This window comes from Paramormyrops kingsleyae, chromosome 22 (genome assembly GCF_048594095.1).
Source record: "Paramormyrops kingsleyae isolate MSU_618 chromosome 22, PKINGS_0.4, whole genome shotgun sequence".
Lineage (NCBI taxonomy): Eukaryota > Metazoa > Chordata > Actinopteri > Osteoglossiformes > Mormyridae > Paramormyrops > Paramormyrops kingsleyae.
In genome coordinates, this window is record NC_132818.1 from 13244669 (window position 1) to 13265991 (window position 21323).

Consider the following 21323-nt stretch of genomic DNA (forward strand, 5'->3'; position numbering starts at 1 on the left):
CATCGAGTACTTATAGCCTATGGAATAATTTATTAAACCAAATTATGCAATTTCAAAATGTCAACACAATCCGTTCCGTCGGTGTATCTTCCAGAGGCTCTGGATGAGGGTCGTTCCTATTGCACCACCTCCTCTATGGCTGGGTCATGAGGGGGAACGGGGGGCTGTCAGACTCCGATCAGTCACCTGTCCCCCCATTAATGGACACCAAAAGCATGTCCAGGGTAAGTACGTGGGACAAGATCCAGAGTACCACGTTGGTGCTAGCAGTCGATACTTAGCCTGAGAAAACGTATTGCAGTTTAATTATATAAGTGACCTGGCTTAATTTCATTGTATTCTGTGTGAAAATGGCTACACCAAATATAGGTAGGGTAGATGTGGGGGGTGCAGAGACACGTCCACCCCCAGTCTTGCAGGGAAAAGACTCATTTATATGGGGCAAAAGTGAAGGAGAGAGACATCAGAGAGAACTATCGTGCTCACACACTGGCAATAAACTGTATTTTGAAAGCACAAATATGAACCATACAGTGGCCCCCAGATAAAATTATATATCCACTGAGTATTTCTCTCTTGAGCTGGGTTAATGAATTGGAGATTATAAGGTTGAAGTTCAATATATTTAGTGCTGTTTGCAATGGAAATTCACTCTTAATATATATCTTCACTGGTGGGATTACCGTGTTGTATTACTTGTAAACAGGTCAAATATGGTTTACGTTTTTGTCAGGGAAGACAAAGACGTCTATTAATTGCATAATGGTTACGTAAAGTACTCCCATTTATATTTAGTCAGCGTCTGACTTTTGCAAAGGGCAGCCGAAGAGGAAAATGCAAATATGTACGCTGACTGCAGCGGCGCTGCGCTTTCTGCCCCCGTCGCCCCGCGCATCCAGCCGCCGTTTCCTTGGGAACGCCGCGCGCTTCCGTGTTTAGCTTCCTTAATCATTCGGATAAACGCGGGCTACGTCATGGCCGCCGGCCAGCGGCTTAAACAGGCTGGACCGCGGAGATTATTTTTAAACAAAGGCTGTTCTTCCAAGAGCCGCGGCGCCGCTGCAGGCACAGTCTCTGTGTGAACAAGATATTCACATATACTGTACGCTTCGTTTTCCTATAGCCGGGGTTCCGCTATGGTGCAGGAAATGTACTGCGGAAAACCGAATACTTAAATAAACGGTGTCTATTGGTTAGGGTTCATTTTAAAAATGCATTATAATAATGTAATAAGTAGTCACATTTCTGTTTTAAGAAAATGTGTGTTACAGGGGCCCCCCAAAGGTTTGGGGGCCCTCTTTTGGCCGCAAACAGTAACCCAACCCTGTTAGACATAAAACACAAACATACTATTCAGACTGTAATGTTCAGAGTTTTGAAATTATGTTGATGCATAACTAGCGCAGACTAATTAAAGATCCTCAATTTACGGCAGTGAACCGTTGGCACTGTACAGTCTCCGATGCTGAATCTGCGTTTGCCCGCCTGCCTACGTCAGCAGAGGTGGAGGAGTGAGATTTAGCCAGATGCAGCCTCACCTTCCACCCGCCGCATGGGCAGAGACACCACGTCGCCCGATCGGTGCTGATGGGGGGGCTTTGGCTGGCTGACGTCATGGAAACCGGCACCACTGGAATCAGTAATGTTAAAAAAGCTAAATGCAGTGTCTACCTGCATGCTTGGTCTTTTAGTTTAAACGTGCATCAAAAGCGCACTGCTTGGAGAGAAAAGCAGTGAATTCTGAATCTGCCACAGTCACATGTCTCCTTTTTGATAGCAAACTGCAGTTATTGTAACCAGGTAAACATCCAGGTTTATGACTTGGTCCTTATCCCGTGAGGTCAGTGTTTGTGACACACCGAGATGTAATGTTGTGATAATGCGCTATACAAAAATAAATTTGTTGTTGTTGTTGTTGTAATTTGTTTTGATAGAAGGCACATATTGAACATTAGGGTAGAGTAGACGGCACACCAAAGTACTGTGGCTGATGGCACGGCCGATGTTTCCAGAGAGAATCCTCAGTCTTTGGGCTGGAGACGTTCACCAGGTAACTGCTTACATGTTTGGCTGCCTTCTGCTGGGTATTTCGGCACAGAAATCAGTCAGCGTGTTTATTCTTTCGGTTTTTGTGGCACAGTACAATGAACAATTATTTTTGCATCAAAAGTGTCTGGCCACTTGCCAAGCGTTTGTTTAGAATTTAATCAGCCAAGGGAATGGCTGACGTTTTTGGCGTATTGCTACAGAAACGCTGTAGAGGTATCTTAAAGCAAACAAATAAGCGGCGAGACCTTGCACAAGATCAGTCGTTCAGACCAAAAAACACCGGAATTAAATTGTGAGAGACGTAATGGCAGCGCTTGAGTATCTCCTGCTTAATGACCTTAGTTTTGTCATCCGCTGTTAATTAGAAATGATTAAACGTAGAAGCTGTAACTGAGCAATGACCCCGGAGACTTATTGTGGCAGGCGAATCACACTTCGGTTTACATTCGCAGAACGATTCCTTTTTTTTTTTAGCCAGGCCTGTGGATCACAAGCAAAAATCCGACAGATACACGCCTCATAAAACTCCCGCTTATGAATCTCTGCCATTACGCGGCACGTTAGTTAAGCGAGGAAAACTCAAACCAGGCCGTCAAACCAGCCGTGGAAGACGGTCGTTACGTAAGCAACACATATTGCGCGCAGATTTCCAATTATTAGCCATGGTTGAGGCGTGTTTCCTAGATGAGGGGAAATAATTATGTAGTTTGATGCAGGTCCAAGGGTGTGGAGATGTTTGCTGAAGCCACGGTAGTTTTTCTGCCTTTGACTTTTGCTGGCCCCTCTTGGCCTGGAGAGTGGTCAGGAAGATCGTAAAACTGTGAAGCCAGCGGATATGGTGCAGCTGTACAACCCAGAAACCGAAACAGTGTAGCTATTAAAAACCCCACAAGCGGCTGCGAGGAGCCCCTCCCTCACCTCCAGTCCACACGGGTGTAGAACCAAAATGGCTTCTGTCAGGTACACAAAGGGACAGTGGCATAATGACAGAGGGGGATGCTGGACTTCTCGTTGCCAGTGAGCTTCGGGCTTATCGCAGTGGCCCAGGTACCAGGCAGGATGGGGTCTGGGGGCCTGGAGTTCAGTATGACGTACAAACCGCAGAAGTGAAAGAAAAAGGGAAAAATTAGAAACATCAAGTAAATTTCGAGCTGCCTCTAGAGCTGTGTTTCCCAATCCGTTCCTCGCAGACTCACAGTCAGTCCACATTTTTGCTCCCTCCCAGCTCCCAGTAGAGAGCAAAAACATGGACTGTCTCTGGATCTCCAAAGACCAGACTGGCTAGAGACATTTGAGATTTTCTTTTTGAGACTACCTGAGATTTTCCCTGGACATATAAGCTTAATTAAGACGTCACATATCTGTCCTCGACTAACAGAACATTTGTTTTTAATTACTGCAGTAATTTTTGGATAGTTGATTAAATCAGAACAGAACTGTCTCCTCCGATCAGTGGAGCGGCCGTCAGCCCCAAACAGATAAGAACTACCCTTCTCAGGCTGGTGATTTGCCACTGCCACATGGGGACGCTGGCCGTACCATCAAAATTAGCAGGCCTACAGTCAAGAGAAACACCCCTCCATAGTTTAGGGGTGTCCCTCCCCACCGGCCAAAGGTTTCCCAGGTTGGCTGGATCTTGAGGAGAGCATTATTCCCCAGCTGACATGACAAACCCCATGACAGATCCTCCAGCAGTCTCTCCCACGCGGCCTTTATACCGAGAACATCAAGACTCACAACGCACGCCTGATGGTGGGAATGTCTTCCCTGACAGATGCCACATCTATAAAGCTCTGAGGAGAAAGAGACCCTTTGATCTTTTTGGAGTTGCACCTTGTTCCGAAGTTCAAACATTTGACACTCTACATACACAGCTATAAATGTCTGTCTATTGGAAGAAACGTAGACATCAATCTTGCCACAGTGTGCTAAATACTATTAAGGCTACAAGACGCCAAAAACAGCTCCTGCCTGATGCTCTGCTCCTTGTTCTGGTGTCTCAGCGCGTTTACGGAAAACCACCCAGGAACAGAGGTGCACAGTCATTTATTCATGCCGGTGATTCTCAGAAACCGCACCGTGTCTCAGTCATTCCATGTGTGTTATATCTCATCTGCAGCTGACTGTCACGGCGGTCATTATTTGCCTCAGGTGGAACCTAAAAATGCATGGAACGACTAGAGATCTTCAGAGACTTTGGGAATCTTCTAGATGATGTCCCCACACTGCTTGGCGGACGTAACTCACATACAGCCACCTGTTGTGTCCTACTGTGGTTCTCCACTCACCTCTCCTGACCTTCTGTGTGGCTCAGCAGCTCGGACCTCATCCCTTGTCCTTCTGGGATCATTACAAGATGAAGGACGTGCCTTAAGTTCAATAAACTGCAGAACCCGAGGGGCAAAGACAGACCACCATGCCTTTCACTCAGAGAAGTGCTCCGACACACAATGGATAATTTGTCCTGAACATTCTATGAGCAGGCAACATGGGCAGGAGACAGGAAACATGGGCAGAAGAATCCCGATCATGTCCGGACCAGAGGGGGGTCAGGCCTGGGGGATACTGGGGCTCAGGACTGGAGATGCAGACCCTGATCAATGTGGGTAAAAGGTACAGATTCAGGAAGAGACTAGGACTTGGTAGACAAGCCCAATCTATGCAAAACAGCGAATAAGTGTAATCCGGTCCGAAATCACTGTAGACCTTCACAGAATCCCTTTTGGAAACACGGGGACAGGACACCTGGACAGGTACAAGAATGTTCTTCAGCCAGCGGAGCGTGACCACCTCCCCCCCAGCCTCGTAAACACCTGAGGCTTTTCTGAATGCCCTTCATCCTGACACAGCAAGGTCACGTCAGCACAAACACTCCTATCGCAACATTCCCCAGAACGCCACAGGCCCTCAGCGGAACTTTGAAGTGGAATTAACTGAATTTTAATTTAATCGCAAGCGCCGGGAAGCTTCAGGGCCACAAAGTTGTGCAATGGCGGAGGTTACGAAAGGTCATAAGTAGCTACAGACCGCGGAGGCCTCCAGCAGATGGAGCTCAGGAACGGACTTAAAACCAAGGCGTCAGCATCTGAAGGGTGAGCAGGGCCTGCAGAGGACAGACCGATTTCATGCACCAGTACATCACCCGACCAACCAATCAATCCAGGGTCAACAAGCCCAAACGGATCAAAGTGAACGCAAGTGTTGCAGAAAGAGGTGACAAGATGGAGATTCTGAAGGGTAATGTAATGAAACTGACCTTCTACAGACACACAAGCACGTCTTTTATCAGACAGCTGCTTATATGCTTAAAGACAAATTATATTTTTATGGGGGGGGGGCTTTCAAATGTGTTTTCCCTGTTTGAGGTAAGTGGTTGGAAGCTGGATAAGAGAACATGCCACTCGAAGTGCTTCTACTCCAATGAGGTGACAGCATCATCTAGGAGTGTAGCTCCCTTTGCCCTCCACCAGATGGCAGTCGATACTGGATCTACTGACCAATCAACAATTCCTGACTCTGGATAAACAGCGTGTTACCAGTGTTCCTGTTGGGGTCTTTTCTGAAATGATTGTCAGCAGTTGCAGTGGCTCACATCTGCGGGGTATTACTGCCACCTGCTGGCTGAGAAAATTACAGGCAGCAAACGGCAGAACACTTGCGAACTCTGCAGTATTGTCTCACTACACCTGCCGTTGTTTGTTGGGGGTGGGAGAGGTTGCACAAAGAAAGAGTTTTACCCATAACTGGGACTTCCTAATATAATACAGAAACAGCCAGATCATCCATGACCTATCAGGACAGACCAAAAGACAGCTGAACAGTGTCAAACATTTTATTGTCGAAAAACTTTCTTACAGATATGAACTGTACAGTTTAAAATTAAAACGTTTCCCCATTAAGATGTGAAAAGCACCTTTGAAAGTCACACAGCAGTACAGATGTACAGACTAGTGTTTACAGTTAACATTTACACGTTACCCTTGAGGAATATGATGGCACCCTCAGAGCCAAATCTCTGTTTGACCGTCCTATTACTGTTAACCACACCTGGTGGCGGTCAAGCTTTACGTAACTAATGTCGGCTTCGGCCAATGAAGCTCCGAGTAGATTTAAAAAAAAAACTGTGAGAGAGCCAATCGTAACATGTGTACTTTAATCTGCTCACACACCACTGGATGAGGGACACTAGGGACCGAGGAGTAGCAAAGCAGAGGTTTGTTTAGTAGAAGCTGTTAAAATCATCCAGGACACAACATTCCCATGTTCAGAAAGACCCCCACAAGCCAGCTGCCTGTACACACACACACACACACACACACACACACACACACACACACACACACACACCAAGGTAGACAAAAACACACAAACTCCACACAGGCCAATCAGCAACTGAATGAGATGGAGCTTCATTTGCTGGGCTGACAGAGGGCGGGGCTTGTCCCTGAGATTGACAGCAGGGGGAGTGACTGTTTCATGGCTGGGCATAATCTCCCAAGGTGAGCAGATGCAGTGGCAGGCGACTCGGGATAAATGGCAGCTGCGTGAAGAGTGAAGTGCAGCACAGAGGAGAATGCGGCACACAGGCCAGCGTTCAGGCACAGGAATGGCAGGCGTTCAGTGCTGGTCACAAAGCAAACAGCTCGCCGGCAATGAAGCATGTCAGCCTGAAACGATGACAGCAAGGCATCTGTGAGGCTGGCAGAAGCCGTATAGGAATGTCACACAGCCCATTATGCTTGCCTGCAGGGGGAGGCTTCTGGGAAATTCAGTGGAAAGCATGAACGCCATCAGCTTGGTTTAAAAAAGCTTAACACAGAAAAAAAGTTTAAAAAAAAAAAAAATCCGGGAAGAGCTTCACAGAGTGGAACCTGCATTGTGTGTCATCCGAGCGTGATGGATATGGAGAACGGGCAGTGGGCTCTGCCTGCCATGAGGAAGGAAACACAACGGAGCCAGAGACCCAATCCGGTCCTCAGGGAACCACAGACAGTCCACAATTTTGCTCCCTCCCGAGCAAAAATGTGGGCCGTCTGTGGTTCGCAGAGAACCGAGCTGGGATACACTGTCTTAAAAGAATCACGAAGGGGGCAGACTTTAGGGGGCAGGCTGGGATGAGAGCTGTACAAATTCCTTGTCTCAACTGACATGACCAGATTTCACTAACACCACCAATAATAAATTATAAAAAAAAAGACCCAAAAGTGATACACCAAAGGCCATTGTTATGGTCCGGAACAGGAGGCGGGGCTTTACAGTTCTAGCTCTCCCATTGGTGGGGCCAACCCGACACAAAGGTCTGGGCCTGTGTGCTCCACCCACTATGAGATCTTGCAGTTGCCCTTGGTATAGTTCTGGGGGGGGCTCTGGGGCAGCCGTGTGGATTTGGAGCGCTTCAGGCTGCTCCCCTTGCTGCCCCCGCCCCCGCCGCCGCTACCCCCGCTGGCCAGGGAATACGAGCGGCCGTGCATCATGACCGCGTTCATGCCGTTGACCATGGAGAAGGACTTGAGGTGGCTCTTGATGGCCACGGGCAGGGGCAGCTTGTCGATGAGGTGGACGGGGGTGCAGGACACGATGGCGCGGCAGCACAGGTCCTGCAGGCTGAACACTGGGGGGGGGGGGAGGGTAACCGGAGGGTCACACACCCATGTCCATCCGAAATCATTCAAGCAATAGAACAATCCTACCCATAATGCACTGTGTCAGAGTATTAGCCACACTCTCACAGGACATCCTTTACAGTATAGAGGTGATAAAGAAAAAACAAAGACCTAGCAAAAGTTCCCCCCCGGGATAGACCCACTATACCACTGATGGAAGTTACAGCATTACTCATTAAGATTACGTTTAATTAACATTAGAGATTAATTAAGACTCCAGCGCTAGAAAACCACCCTGATTGGCACAAAGAGACATTGACATAAACCGCCTCCCACTGCAGCCAGAAATCTCTAGACCTCCAAGCACTACTGGGACCGCAAGGTCCAGACCCCCACCCCCACACATCATCACACTGATGTAAAGTTTACCTAATTCAGGAGCCAATCACTCACCTGGGATCAATAGTAATTTAAATCAATTTCTCACAGTCAATTACTCAAACCCCTTCTGTCCTTAAGTCCCACTCTACAAGAAGGGGGATAGTTACCCCCCCAGTCCACGTACAAATCAGATGCGAGGTAAGCACACCGCTCACGAGGAGCAGGGTGGTGCCACCAGGTGAAGGCAACATGGACGCCGGTCTACATCTTCGGCAAAGATACAAATACAGACAGAGACACACGAGACCCGGTTTGGGAGCTGAAGGGGCTGGAGATACCTCGGTTGGGCCTCCAGAACTTCTCCATGCCATGCCTCATGAGCACGATGCGGGACAGCTCGGTGAAGGACTCGATGACATTGAAGTTGCAAAGCGGGCTGACCTCGAAGAAGGTCATGGCGTTCCGCTCGGCGTAGGCGCGAGCCTGCTCCGTGGGCACCCGCCGCTTGAACGCCAGGTGCAGCCGGTTGCCCACCAGGATGCGCGGGACCCCCGGGGCATGCTGATCGACAGGGGGCGGGGCTGTCATTTGGGGGGCGGGGCACAGGGAAACAAACACCCACCACACATAGGACAGGCGGGAAATAAACCCACCCAAAGCTCTTTCCAGAAAGGAGGTAGTGAGGTGGCCATAGGTATTCTAGCGGTGGGGGCATTTTCCTCTAAAATGAGGATACTGCAGAGACCATCACCCCTTCCTCTAGGGGGGGTTTGTATGAGGACCTCTCCAAACAGGAAAAAAAAACAGTGCCCCTACCTCATCGATCTCCCGGATCCAGCGGTCGATGCCATCAAAAGACCAGCGGTTGGTGATGTCATAGACGAGCAAGATGCCCTAGAGGAGGCAGCGTGTGATTTACTGATCCGGGGCTGACGGCCATCAGCAGCCTTAAAGGCACGGCGCCCATTTAAAGGTCACACTCTGGCTGGAACAACAGAATTCAGGAAACATGGAAAAGACAGCACACACACAGACACACACATGGGGGTCCTCACCTGCGCGCCGCGGGAGTAGGACCGGAAGATGGTGCAGAACCGTCCCTGTCCAGAGGTATCCCTGGGGGGGAGGGACAAACCACCATGACCCCCATTTCCTCCATTTTACTCACACAGACCTCTTTTCACTCGGAGGCTGAACCGAGATGGCATTTAGCTGCAGGTCACAACCACCCTCAACGGGTGTCGACCAGCACTACATTGTTGCTATGACAACAGCGTTGTCTAAGCGACAACACAAGAACACAAAGAGCCGACCGAAAGAATCCGTTCGCAACATGTCAGCCAGCATGCGAGAAGATCCGGCTTGGTAACTTCATCTCTATCTGTCCACAGGAGGGCTCAGCTCCTGTCCAGGACAGTCACCTGTCTTTCCCCTGTGGTCCTGCACCTTGCATGGACATTATTAAACTCCCTCTGCCTCCCTCGCACCAAGCAGCCATTTGGAGCTCGTGAAGGTGCAGCGATATATACACTGAGCTCCAGGAAGAGCCAAAGAGGATATTAGAGAAATAAATGAACAGACCATCATGATACAAAGGTCAGTGTGAACAGAATCAGCCCAAAGCCAAAACAAATTGCTCTGGAATATTACAGTATCTGCACAGAGGTCTGGTTTAATTTACGGTGTCCTTGAAGGGACACACAGCACCTATCCTCAGGCTGTTTTTTTAAAATGGTTTGCACACACTGAGCATGTCATAGACGGGGTCCTACCACAGCTCCAGTTTCACCCGCCTCCCATCCAACAGGATGGTAGTGGTCTTGTAGTCGATCCCTGGAAAGGAAAAGAAATCATGACGACTAAAAAATAAGGAAAAGACAGAAGTGGAGAGTTCAGGTTCAAAGTACAAATCCAGACCAAGATTTTGTTTCAACCAACCAGTTGAGTATAAAGTCACAGTCACAGAGTACTCAGCTGGTTGGTTGAAACAAAATCTTGGACTGGATTTGTACTTTCTAGACCCGAACTTTCCTCCTCTGGGAAAAGGCAGGACTGGTCACCTTCAGTCTGCCCATCCAGTTCAGAGAGCGCGTCAAAGAGGCCCCCACTAATTGCCGTTGCTTAGCACACCTGTGAGACCGGCTGTCATCGGGGTATTTATAGTACCGTCTCAAACACCTTGTGACGTTTCAGACAGTTGTCACGGTAACAAACAGTGTTCTCTGCCACATGGCCTAATGAGGATTTCCCAGCTTCTGCCAGTGAGATGAGTCAGAGTCGACTTTCTGTCATCCCTGGTGCCTCACAGGAAGTCATATTGCTGCTTTTGACAGGCAAGTGGGCAACCGCTTCACAAATAAACACAGAGCAGGAGGAAAACGAGCGTGTTAATCACATTTATTTATTGATACTCTGCTGTAACAATGCTAGGATCAGAGCTTTATTATTATCATCATCATCATCATCATCATCATCTTCAGCAAGAACAACAATAATAAAGATGTCCCATAAAGTCTTGCGAGAAAGAACTGACAAAAAGTCAGTAAGGGATTAAATGTGTAAATTAAGAAATATCGGAAAGGCTGAAGTATTGCAAAGACTTTACTTTGAGTAACACACTGAGCCACAGTGTGGCTGTCTGGCAGGGTTTAACTTTCCATCCTAATATGGCCAAAAATGCACAACTCATCCAATAAGAGCAGTCTAAATTCTTCACGTGTACACCAAAAACAAATCATACCTATGAGCTGTAAACACTCAAGTACATACTGAAGGCAACGTCATCGGGCCAAGTGAGACGTTAGTACAGCACTGTGACCGATTAAGTAAGCAGATCTCGCTGAAGCTGAGCGACACAATCAGGAAAGGACACGCAGGAAGTGCATGAAACGAAACCAAACTAATTACACGCGTGTTTTATTTGAAAAATCTTGCACAGACAGCGCAAAGTGGCACCGAGCACAATACAGCTCCACAAGGGGGGGATGAGCATCGGCAATGCTTCCACTTCCCCACCCCAAAACACATTTACCCCGTGAGGATGATGATATACCAAACGCCAAACACCTGATCCCCCACAAGCAAGCGCGCTTTGCCTCTCAGTGGGGCATCTCCAACAATTATGTCTGGGTCCCGACCATGGTCGTAAATTACGGGGGAATTGTAGCCGCCCCCATCCCCCAATAATCAAAACAAGCCAATACAACCCCCTGGACCTCCTTAAATGGGTGGAGACCCCCCCCCATCACATGCATTTACTTTATACAAAATGCGTGGTTGGTCACATGCATCAACACACACGTCACACCGTGAAAAAGAAATATGTGCATAAAAACTTGCGAAACGTGGACCGGAGCCTAAGTGTCTGAGTATGGCGGCCACACAGGGGATTAGGCGGACGGCACGGCGAGGTTAGTGATGCCACAGAAACACGGTGCAGCCGTCGGAACAAAGCCGTCCTCTCCAGGAGCCCAGTAATAAACGGCGTGATAATTGTCAAGTGCCTTGGGGCAACTGTGTTGTGAAGGGTGCGATATGAAAATAGTGAAAGGGCAGTGAACACACACGCGTAAGGTGCCTGTCACTGTGCGAGATCCTCACCGCTACTGTAGGCATAAGGGGACTCGGCCGCACTATCCTGCAGGCTGTCCAGGATCTCCCTCTTGCCCACATCGCTGTCGCCCACCAGCAGGAATTTCAGCAGGTAGTCGTAGCTCTTGACGGGGCTCCCCTGCGTCCCCATCCCGTCTGCCATCCCCCGGAGTGCAAGGTCAGGCTGTCCTCACCCGCAGGCGCCCCGAAGGCACCAGGGCAAGACAGAAGCAGCGCATCTGCGCTTAGAAACCTCCGTGAAAACCCCAAGCCTCACTGCGCGGAAATGATACAGACTCTGCGCAAAAAATAACAAATAAGTCGAATAATTAATATACCAGTTTATAAAGGCGGAAAGTTCGCATTAAATTGTTTGATTTACAAGCCTACGGTCATATAGTGCCCTAAAAACTCAAAAAATAAATACACAGTTAAAAGCCAATAACTAATTAAACGAGTCCCTAGTGGCTTGGATCGCACCTCCCGATGTCGCTGCCAAGCAAAAAGCGTGGTTGATGGAAAAAAAACAAGCGGGGAGGACGCGGGCGGACTGGTCCTCCAGCCGCGGTGAAGGTGCCTCCTCGAACCTCACACCACACACCTCTTCAGGGAAGCAAAGTGGCAGCAGCTTTCAGGTCGGCCGGAGACAAAGAAAGGGGAGGGGGGTCTGCTCCTGTATGATTCCGGAGACACGGGATCCAGCCAGAAGCAGGCATCAGACACCACGGAATCGGCCGTGCGACGCGGGGAGCCGCCGCTGCTCCCGGATCTTAGGACTAAGCTGCGACTCCCTCCGCAGGGCTGCCGACCGGACTGTTGCCCGTCTCACCCGCCCCAGGGGGCGCAGTCAAGGTCCAGCGCTGCCTCAAGCGTATTCCTCGCTTCTCGACACGCTGAATCAGCGTTCACCCTCCGGTTTATTGCCAACCGAACCCGATCTGGCAGAAAAAAAGTGCTAATTCCGGTACTCAGTCACCCCGCTGTCTTCCCACGCCGAAGCGACTTCTGTTCACTGTCACGGCACGAGGACCGCCCCCTTGGCAGACAAGCCCCGCCCCTTCTGCTTCCAATTGGTCAACTCTGTCCATTAACCACCCCATGATTGGTTAGTAGTGCTGGCAATCAACCGGAATGACTTGCTTGCGTTTCTGACACAGACGTGTTGGAAATCCGCGGCGCTTTATTTTTCTCACGATATTGTCGACTTGTATGTGTAATGTTTTGCTTCAGGAACAGCATCTATACGAAATATCATTTACACATACGAAGGAGATAAGTTGATACGCTATGGAGAGTTTAATACACATGTTGATTGATTCACTGCATACTACGGATACGTTTCAAACGCTAACGGAAGGTGAGGCAGAAGGGGTTAATGACTTGCGTGCAATAGATCGCAGGCACTCAGGTCAAACCAGTTTCACCCAGAAAAAACCTCACACCGAGCCCTACTTTTCCTTTGTGGGTTTCCTGTTGCCTCCACAAAGGTTTAGTATCGGAAAGTAAATCAATTCATAAGGAAATCATCGCAGTTATTCCTATAAAGAAACCATTAGTAGCATAAAATGTATTAAATTGAAGCAGCTGATACAATACGTACGGTGATATGGTGCAGTTACTCTACCCTGTCTCTACACAAAGCAGAATATAGACTGACACCACACCAGGACTCCAGGAGAGTAGCATCTGAGTCCCCTGGGACACATCAAGTGGGTTTTCTCCTGAAAGGGTGGACAGATCATGGTAATGGACAGCGGGCTTCAGCACTTAAAGCTAAATCTCACCATGGGGAAACCCTCCCAGACCAGATTAAAATGCAAATGGGTATCACTTTCCTTTGTGCAGGCCCATTAGATTACAGAAGAGGCAACCATCTGGCTAGGGGGTTTCTAGCCATTAAAAAGCTTAGGCAAGATCACACTCGGCCAAAACGTGCAAAGCAAAATCACACACAAGAATACTTCTAATTCCATACCATTCCAACACTCAGCGATGAAGACAAGCCATTTGATCCCAAACAGAGAAGAGAACCAAAATCAATCATTTCCCGTTTCACTGCATTCAGAGGTTTTTGTGGGTTTCACAGATAAAACGCGATTGTTAGAAACACAGGTGGCAGCAACTGATGGTGTATATATTTTAAATTAACATATATTAATGAACTTCAGCCTCCAAGCAGCCCACAATTAGACACAACTGTGAGCATGGGAAACCTCACTCAAGCTAAACATCAGTATGCAAAGCTTGTCCGGCTTATTCTCGGTGCAGGATGTTTCTCAGATAAATTCCTTGATCGGAGCTTCTCATGAGAAACCTGCTCCTTCCATTTGCCCAAAATGAGGAAAAAATTTAATAAAATATATAATAAACAGATCATAGATTTATATACACATTATAGAAAAAAAAGATCCAGAATAAACTTTTTCTTTCAGAAATTTTTATTTATGTCCACCAAAGTCCAAGGGGGAGGGAATCAATCTAATTTACTTTATCATCAAAATTTCTAATCAAGTAGGAATTTTTTTCACAAACAGTCATGGTCATATGACATTTTGATTTCTATAAGACATTCTTTAGCATGTTTGAATGCATAATGATTGGTTGACTAACAACTGCACACAAAACAGGAATCTGTCATTGAATATTCATTAATGAAAAAAAAACCACACACACAGCTGACTCACTTCTTGCGAGTCAGTTTCAGAGCTGTGGGTGGCCCTGTCAGCGAACTCCATCAGGAGCTCACAGCAGGTCTGTATGGGAGCCCAGGCTTTACCAAAGGAGGATGGAATGCAGCAGAACCAACATTCAATCCTTAATAATCAAGTAATAAAATTAATGAATCATCTCATTGGTTCTAGCCAGTGGTTCTATGTCCCTAGAAAAATCCAGTATTTCTGGAACAAATGCTTCTCCCTCTTGCACTTTTAGTACAAAAGTCATTCTCAAAAGAAAAAACCCCACTAAAAATCTAAACAGAATATTCAAAAAGATGGAAATAACTTTTAAGTTAGAATTTGGCAAAATGCATTTAAGGTTTAAAAACTAGACAGTGCAGCAGTATCCTGTTATGTAGATTCCCACTATGAGTGATTGCCAGTGACATCACACTGTCGGGATGGACAGTACTCATTCCACTAGAAAGAGCCAAATTAAAAAGCCCATCTGGGACAGCTGACAGGACGCCTCGCAGCCAGGGGTCCTATCAGTGTTTGCTGGTGTTTTGTTGCCTGCTACCCCCAGGGCCGACCTGACCCCCTCCCTGAAAGGGCTCAGTCGGCCTTACTGCCCTTGTGCCTCCAGGGATAGACCAACTCCCCCACAAAGAGCTTCTTGCACAGGGCCCACCAGGAGTCTCTGGGGTAGCAGCTGTAGGTCGGCATTCTGTAGGACTTCAGCACTTTGCTCAGCTTCAGCGGGTTAATCTGGGAGCAACGAGAGATGGAGACAAATCTCAGTCCATACCTGTGTCTTCCACCAAGGCACCCGGCACAGCAGCCAGTCAGACATGGATAAGCCCCTCCCCACCGGCGTCCACGGCACAATAAGCCCCTCCCCACCAGCGTCTACGGCACAATAAGCCCCTCCCCACCAGCGTCCACGGCACAATAAGCCCCTCCCCACCGGCGTCCACGTCACAATAAGCCCCTCCCCTCCCCACCAGCGTCCACGGCACAATAAGCCCCTCCCCACCGGCGTCCACGTCACAATAAGCCCCTCCCCTCCCCACCGGCGTCCACGGCATGATACAGCATTCCAATTGCTGCTCCATCGACTCAAGCTCTTAAGTTGCCCAGTGATCATTTACAAGTGACAGTTTTTATGTCTGAATAGAGCCGCCTTTGTTGTGGCGCAGAGGGAGAACTTACCTCCATCATGAGATGCAGAGGCTTCCCCGACTCCTTGCACAACACCCTGAACTTCACACCTTCTGTGGAGCACATTGACAGGCGCGCACAGGAATTAATGCCTCTTCTGTGATGTCGATAGGATTCACGCCCAGAGCAGCCTTTCTAAAACTGTCGCTGAGGTTGCTGTCAGACCTCATCGGCATTTCCATGCAAACGTAAGCAGAGCCATGACAGCTCAGGAATGATTTACAAGTAATACAGTAACCATTCTCTAGAATGCCGTCCCATTTACAAATGCCAACATAGAGGTTAGTCATCAAGAAGATCCACGCCCAAGAATTCACCGTTATTATTTTTTAATTGCCCGCAAAGGTCAGCATACTTAAGTTGGCATCACCCGTCCGCCAAGCAAGAAGCCAAGTATTTGTCCTAAAAACACAAGCGGCTAAACCTGACGCGGGTGTCACCGCCGGCTGCTTACCAGCCAGTCTGTAGGGGCGACAGACCCGCAGTCCCACAGCAAACAGCGGGAAGGAGTTGATCAGGTCCACGCTGAGGTGTATCACACCCTGAAACAGCACCACCACCAGGCGGAGCTGTGAACAATGGGGACATTAGGGAGATGTGATGAATTCTCACCCATATTTCCTACATGTTGTCCCCAGTGCAAACAATGTCTCAGAGCGATGTCCTGTATGGTCTACTTTGTTCTGCTGGCCGTACTAGCATGTGAAAACAAGGACTATAAACTGACACAAATTGCTCTTTTTGTCACTAGACAAAAATAATAGCAAATACTATATTCATATGTAAAATTTCCTATGGTCCAGTGTAGATATCAGGTAAGACTCTGGGCAGTAAACAAGTTCTGTTGTTTCCTGTTCATATCTGTTGACAAGGCTCATGTGACCTGTGAACCCAATTGCTCGCTACGCCCCCTGGTGGACTCACCAGAGTGAACACCAGGTAGTAGAGTGCCGATGTGGGCAACAGGAACAGCAGGATGGTGAAAAGCAGGGTGCCAATGAACAACTGCAAGACCAACAACGCTGATTTGTCCCCTGAGTAAATGCACATTCTGCTGCTGGAATAACATGACCTCTGACCCCCCCCCAAAACCCATTCAGTGATGCGATGAGAACTTCATATGATCCGTAAAGCAGAACCCGTCATTGAGACACACAGCCGACAGTGGGCACCTGGTCCAGGTCGTAGGAGCACGAATCAACACGCTGCCTCAGGACGTTCCACTTCTTCCCCCTGAAGAGACGCCACAGCGCCGACAGCCCGTAGATCTTCAGACAGTACAGCCTGGGGAGAAAACCACTCTTACTGCCCTTAGTCTCCTTCTGCTGCTCTCCACCAGGTTCTTCATAACCAGGATTCATATAGCAGTGTGGTTTTTTTTTTTGAGAAAAGGTGCGATGCTATTTAAGCGGGTTAATGTAGTGTTAAATAAACAACACCGCAGATTCCACTCATCCCTGGGGAGGCCTGTTAAGCTAAACCCACACGCAAGGAGGTTTTTGCAGAACAGGTTCTTACCTCGCTCCGTACACATAAAAGCAGTAGATGTGGAAGGTCAGCAGGGCCACGATGTCGGACAGCACTGACAGGGCGAAGGTGAGCCCCAGGCAGGCCGTGAGTCCCAGGTACCACAGAATCATCTCGATGAAGGGTGACAGGAGGTGGATATAGCCTGAACGGGACACACCAAACACGACGGCGTTCAGAAACAGTAGGCCGGAGCCTTCGTGGTCCGGCTGCGATGGCGACGGCGTGGCCACATCACTCACTGATCCACAGGTGGATGTGGTAGAGGAAGAAGCGGCCCAGCACCTGGTCCAGAGCCCGGTTCATCTTTAGGCCTGCTGGTACTCCCATCAGCCACTGCAGGAGCTCCTGGAGCTCTTTGGCAACATGCTATGATACACGCAGAGAGAGCGGCCAAGATACGGGCCCCAGGGGAAAAAAATCAAACTTCAGACAGTTCGTTTCTACTGCTCCATCTATGAACTTACTTTGCCTGGCCTACAGCTCTGCCTGATAGATGCATCTGGAAGCATCAGAATAATCACGAGTCAATGTGAAGTGAAAGTGCACTTACATCTGCCGCTGGCACGAGAGTGTTAGCCAGCCAGCCAATCCGGTTCTCTCTGTAGAGCCAGGAGACAAGCAGGAGACCAAGCGCAACATCCAATAGGAAGGACACGAAGATGTTCGCTTTTCTGCGAGAAAGAGCATCACTTTTCACAAAGCTACATGATTCAGCACCTCTGTCTCCCAGTTCTGTTTCGTCTACTATCAAGTACGATTCCAGTAAATTAAGTACAAATTAACCAACATTAAATGCTTGAAGAGGAAGGATTGGTATAATATGAACTTCTCAGGAGATCAGAGGAACGGGTCCTAGCGAATCAACAACCCATCACCCACCTCATGAATTCTGTGTGCCGCACAGCCCTCGATGGGGAACTGATGGTCTGAAGATGGTCCGTTCTGTAACTCAGCTGGACGCAAGTGGACAATTTACTGGACACGAAACGCACAGGCCACACGTTCAAGATGCTACAGGGAGGAGAGAAAGAGAGTAACTACTCAATTTATTTATTCCCATAAATAAAGGAAATACTTTGTAGCATTTAATAGGACAGCTCCTGACTGAGGATGAGAGAGACAGCATTGGGTGTCCTCCTTACAAGAGAGCAAACAGACTAGCTGCTTGGCTGAAATAAACCAATGCAGCAGGAGAGGGGATCCCTGAGGAGAGACGGGGATCCCCCTGGTGCCAGGTGGGGCGACGGCAGCACAGTGCGGGTTCGAGTCTGTCCACACCTGGCGTTCAGCAGCCGGTTCCAGAGCGACAGCATGCAGGTGAACAGAAGGCAGACAGGGACAGAAGCCTGCTTCACGAGCTCCGCCACGATGCTGGCCTCCCGGCCGTCCGACTGCCAGTGCGTCAGCTTCAGGGGCCCATCGTCGTACCGGTCCAGGTGGTACAGGGGTTGGCTCTGAGCCACGGTCCAGAAGAGCTCGTGCAGCTCCGAAGGTCCCGCCTGGGCGCCCGGGTCATGCCCGTCAGCATCGTGCAGCTCTGCCAGCATGACCTTCCTCTGGTCATAGTGGATGAAGATCACCTTGTCTTCTGCGTCACAGTCAGTATCATCACCTGCACCCTCTGGGGCAGGAGGCGTGTCTCTGCGCACCACCTGACAGCTGAAGCCCCGCCTCCCAACCTCCCTGCTCAGCTTCAGCCAGCGACCCCGGGGGAAGATGGCGCTCAGGTCCTCGAGGAAACTGTCCATACCCTCCTGGCCATCCTTCGGCAGGCTCCAGGAACCCAGCACTGCCAGATCCACCTGGGTCTGGCTTCGCAGCTCTCCCAGGTAGTTCTTCACCTGCGCTGGGATGAACGGGAAGTGTATGACGGCCAGGACCACGGCAGACTGCTGCCCCGGGAGCCAGCGGCCCACCAGGAGCCCGCTATCTGCCAGGTTGCAGCACTGAGGGAAAAAGATCTTCAGGACCATGGCTCTCTGTGGCCAGTCACCAAGGGCAGACCTGCATGGTGGGGAAAGCAAGTGCATTTTAATACAAGACAGACATAGCCCTCTTTGAAATAGCAACTAAATAAATATGCAAGAGCTGTGAACATTTGCATGTTTTGCTCGTTGTGCAAGTTCTCGCGCATAACATAATATCTAAATATCATAACATAGCTAACAGTGACAGATATTGATACCTGGTTACGAAACTGCTTAGAACGTGTACTGCATAGCACGTGTTCCCTTGGGAAGCAAGCAGTACTGCGTGCATGCCAAAATGCGTTAACGCACTTTAGCTTAAAAGATAACTTCAGTTGGTAAGGAGCCCACCGACGGTCCCCCGGTTTCTATGACAACCGCACGCCACTGTGCCCTGATATCTTTACACGAGTAGAAGTAGAATTAAATAGTGCATTAATACATTTTATGGAGATTAATTCATAAATGCCCTTCCTTACTGCATCGTACTACAAAACTGTATGCTATTCAAAATACAGATTAGCCAACTAGCTAGTTAGCCAAATTAGCTAGTAGTAGCGGCCCTTGTCGCAAACCGAGCTCTACCCCAACTACTTACACCTTCAGCTTCTTATTAATTACTTAATTAATGCGTACCTGGTTAACGGAGGCCGTGACACTTTGTCGAAGAGTTTCTGGACTAGTCGGACCAAGCCGCAAAGACGCTAGCTAACCTCTCGTCTGCAAACACATTTAACCGAACCGCACCCAAATTAAGAAACCAAAAAACAAGTACCCAGCTCATGGCGCAGCCTTCCACGCTCGCCGAACGCGTCAGTCTGTCATATTTAATTATCCAGATTAAGATCGTGGCACGGCTACCAGCACAAGGTCCCTGTCGCCAGCTACGCAACTCTTACGGAAACCCCGCAAGATTATGCGAAATAAGCGTAGCGGCTGAACGATGAAGGACGACGCGCCGATACGCAAAGCGTAAGAATACGTAAAGAGCGTAGCGAAGCCTCCCTGCTTCTGCTGTAATGCTGCTTTCTTACAAGTGGTGTTCTCGGTTAGTTACATTGGCACGTGGTTCACGGTTTGCACCAATTTTGTTCAGTCATTCTGGTAAAATTGCTGCGCAACCCTTATATTAATACAGTCCCTAAATTATTAAACGTCCTGCATCTGTACTCCGTTGGACTATATTGTGTGTGACATCTAAACACCTCAACCACAAAAATTCTAGCTGAAATTATGCTCAGACATCTTGCACTGTGTTGCAGTTGTTTTCATGAACTGGTCACATCATTGGTGGTGTTCATTTCTATAGTATCTGATTCACTGTGTTCAAAAGTTGTATGAGCACAAGGAAATTTTTCAAATGTGCTGTATGCATCTCAAGGCCCCATACATGTACTCAGATTTTCTTTTATATTAATTTAATCTCAGGTACTGTTAATATGCTCAGCACTCACCCTTTCCGTGTTCCTAGGTGCTCTGCTGCTCCAGTGAAACGGACGACTGTCTCTAACAAGTGACAAAGCACGAAAAAACGCGGGCTGGACCGAGAAGCATGCTGTGGACCCTGATAGCAACCCTCACTGCCCTCATGATAAAGAACACTCTGTTAGAGCAGTGGAGATTCCCTCCCCAGTAGTCGTGTTTATCTAAAAGCACAACAGAAGGCCAGTGCATAGCATGTTCTGTGCTACAAAGGTGGAGTAGGCTGAACAAAGTGGAATTCCACACCAAGGACACAAAACAATGAGTGGTGACACTTTTCCAGAAAACACTTTTCAAAAAAATCCAAGAGATCTTTATTGTCAGCCCCTCAATTATCAGCCCACAATGTATACGACTGGGATTAAATCTCCCTGAGTCCCATGGTGCTACATTTACACATTACTTAAATGACATTTTACATACTAACATGTACACACTGACTAGACAATAGCCTTCACATTATTATTATTATTATTATTTATTCACTGCATGCTTACTGGGTGCTGTTGTGGCCTCACACTGTCGGGCCTGCAGCGAGGAAGGTTTAAATCCCTTTAGTTTGTTCCTGTTAAGTTTAAGTTTTCTTTCTGTCACGTGGGTTTCCTTACGCAATCCAAAAACACAGTTAAAATAATTAACGTATTGAAACTGTGCATAGTACATGACTTACTGTGTAAGCGTATGTGCCCTGTGATGGACCCCATCCGGGGTGCAGCCCAGCCGTGTGCCCTATGCTACCTAGGATGGGCTCGAAAACCACAGTGAGCCTGACCAGAATCGATGGATGGACGCATACCAAAATGTGAGGCACGGCAATATAGATGTCGCCTGTTAAACTACAT

The 21323-nt window shown here is 48.4% G+C and overlaps 2 protein-coding genes across 8 annotated transcripts; both read right to left on the bottom strand.

Moving 5' to 3' along the window:
- Window positions 1-5865: 5865 nt before the first annotated feature.
- LOC111849367 (ras-related protein Rab-40C-like) lies at window positions 5866-12664 on the bottom strand. 2 transcript variants are annotated; one of them, XM_023822182.2, is made up of 7 exons: window positions 12226-12664; window positions 11634-11922; window positions 9806-9866; window positions 9089-9149; window positions 8850-8927; window positions 8372-8594; window positions 5866-7660 (listed from the first exon to the last, which is right to left on the bottom strand). In XM_023822182.2, the coding sequence occupies exons 2-7, from the start codon at window positions 11785-11787 to the stop codon at window positions 7371-7373; spliced, it is 867 nt and encodes a 288-aa protein (XP_023677950.1). In that variant the 5' UTR covers window positions 11788-11922; window positions 12226-12664; the 3' UTR covers window positions 5866-7370. The 2 variants fall into 2 exon arrangements, with proteins under 2 accessions (XP_023677950.1, XP_023677949.1); XM_023822181.2 differs by having other exon boundaries at window positions 12105-12664.
- A 1375-nt stretch (window positions 12665-14039) lies between these two features.
- On the bottom strand, window positions 14040-21248 carry pigq (phosphatidylinositol glycan anchor biosynthesis, class Q). Of its 6 annotated transcripts, none has more exons than XM_023822070.2 (11): window positions 21152-21248; window positions 18311-19036; window positions 17912-18043; window positions 17583-17703; window positions 17272-17398; window positions 17021-17174; window positions 16675-16786; window positions 16427-16507; window positions 15957-16071; window positions 15494-15555; window positions 14040-15049 (listed from the first exon to the last, which is right to left on the bottom strand). In XM_023822070.2, exons 2-11 carry the CDS (start codon window positions 19003-19005, stop codon window positions 14897-14899), a joined length of 1752 nt encoding a protein of 583 aa, XP_023677838.1. In that variant the 5' UTR covers window positions 19006-19036; window positions 21152-21248; the 3' UTR covers window positions 14040-14896. The 6 variants fall into 6 exon arrangements, with proteins under 6 accessions (XP_023677838.1, XP_023677839.1, XP_023677837.1 ...); XM_023822071.2 differs by lacking the exon at window positions 21152-21248 and adding an exon at window positions 20979-21033; XM_023822069.2 differs by lacking the exon at window positions 21152-21248 and adding an exon at window positions 20454-20579.
- Window positions 21249-21323: the final 75 nt, after the last annotated feature.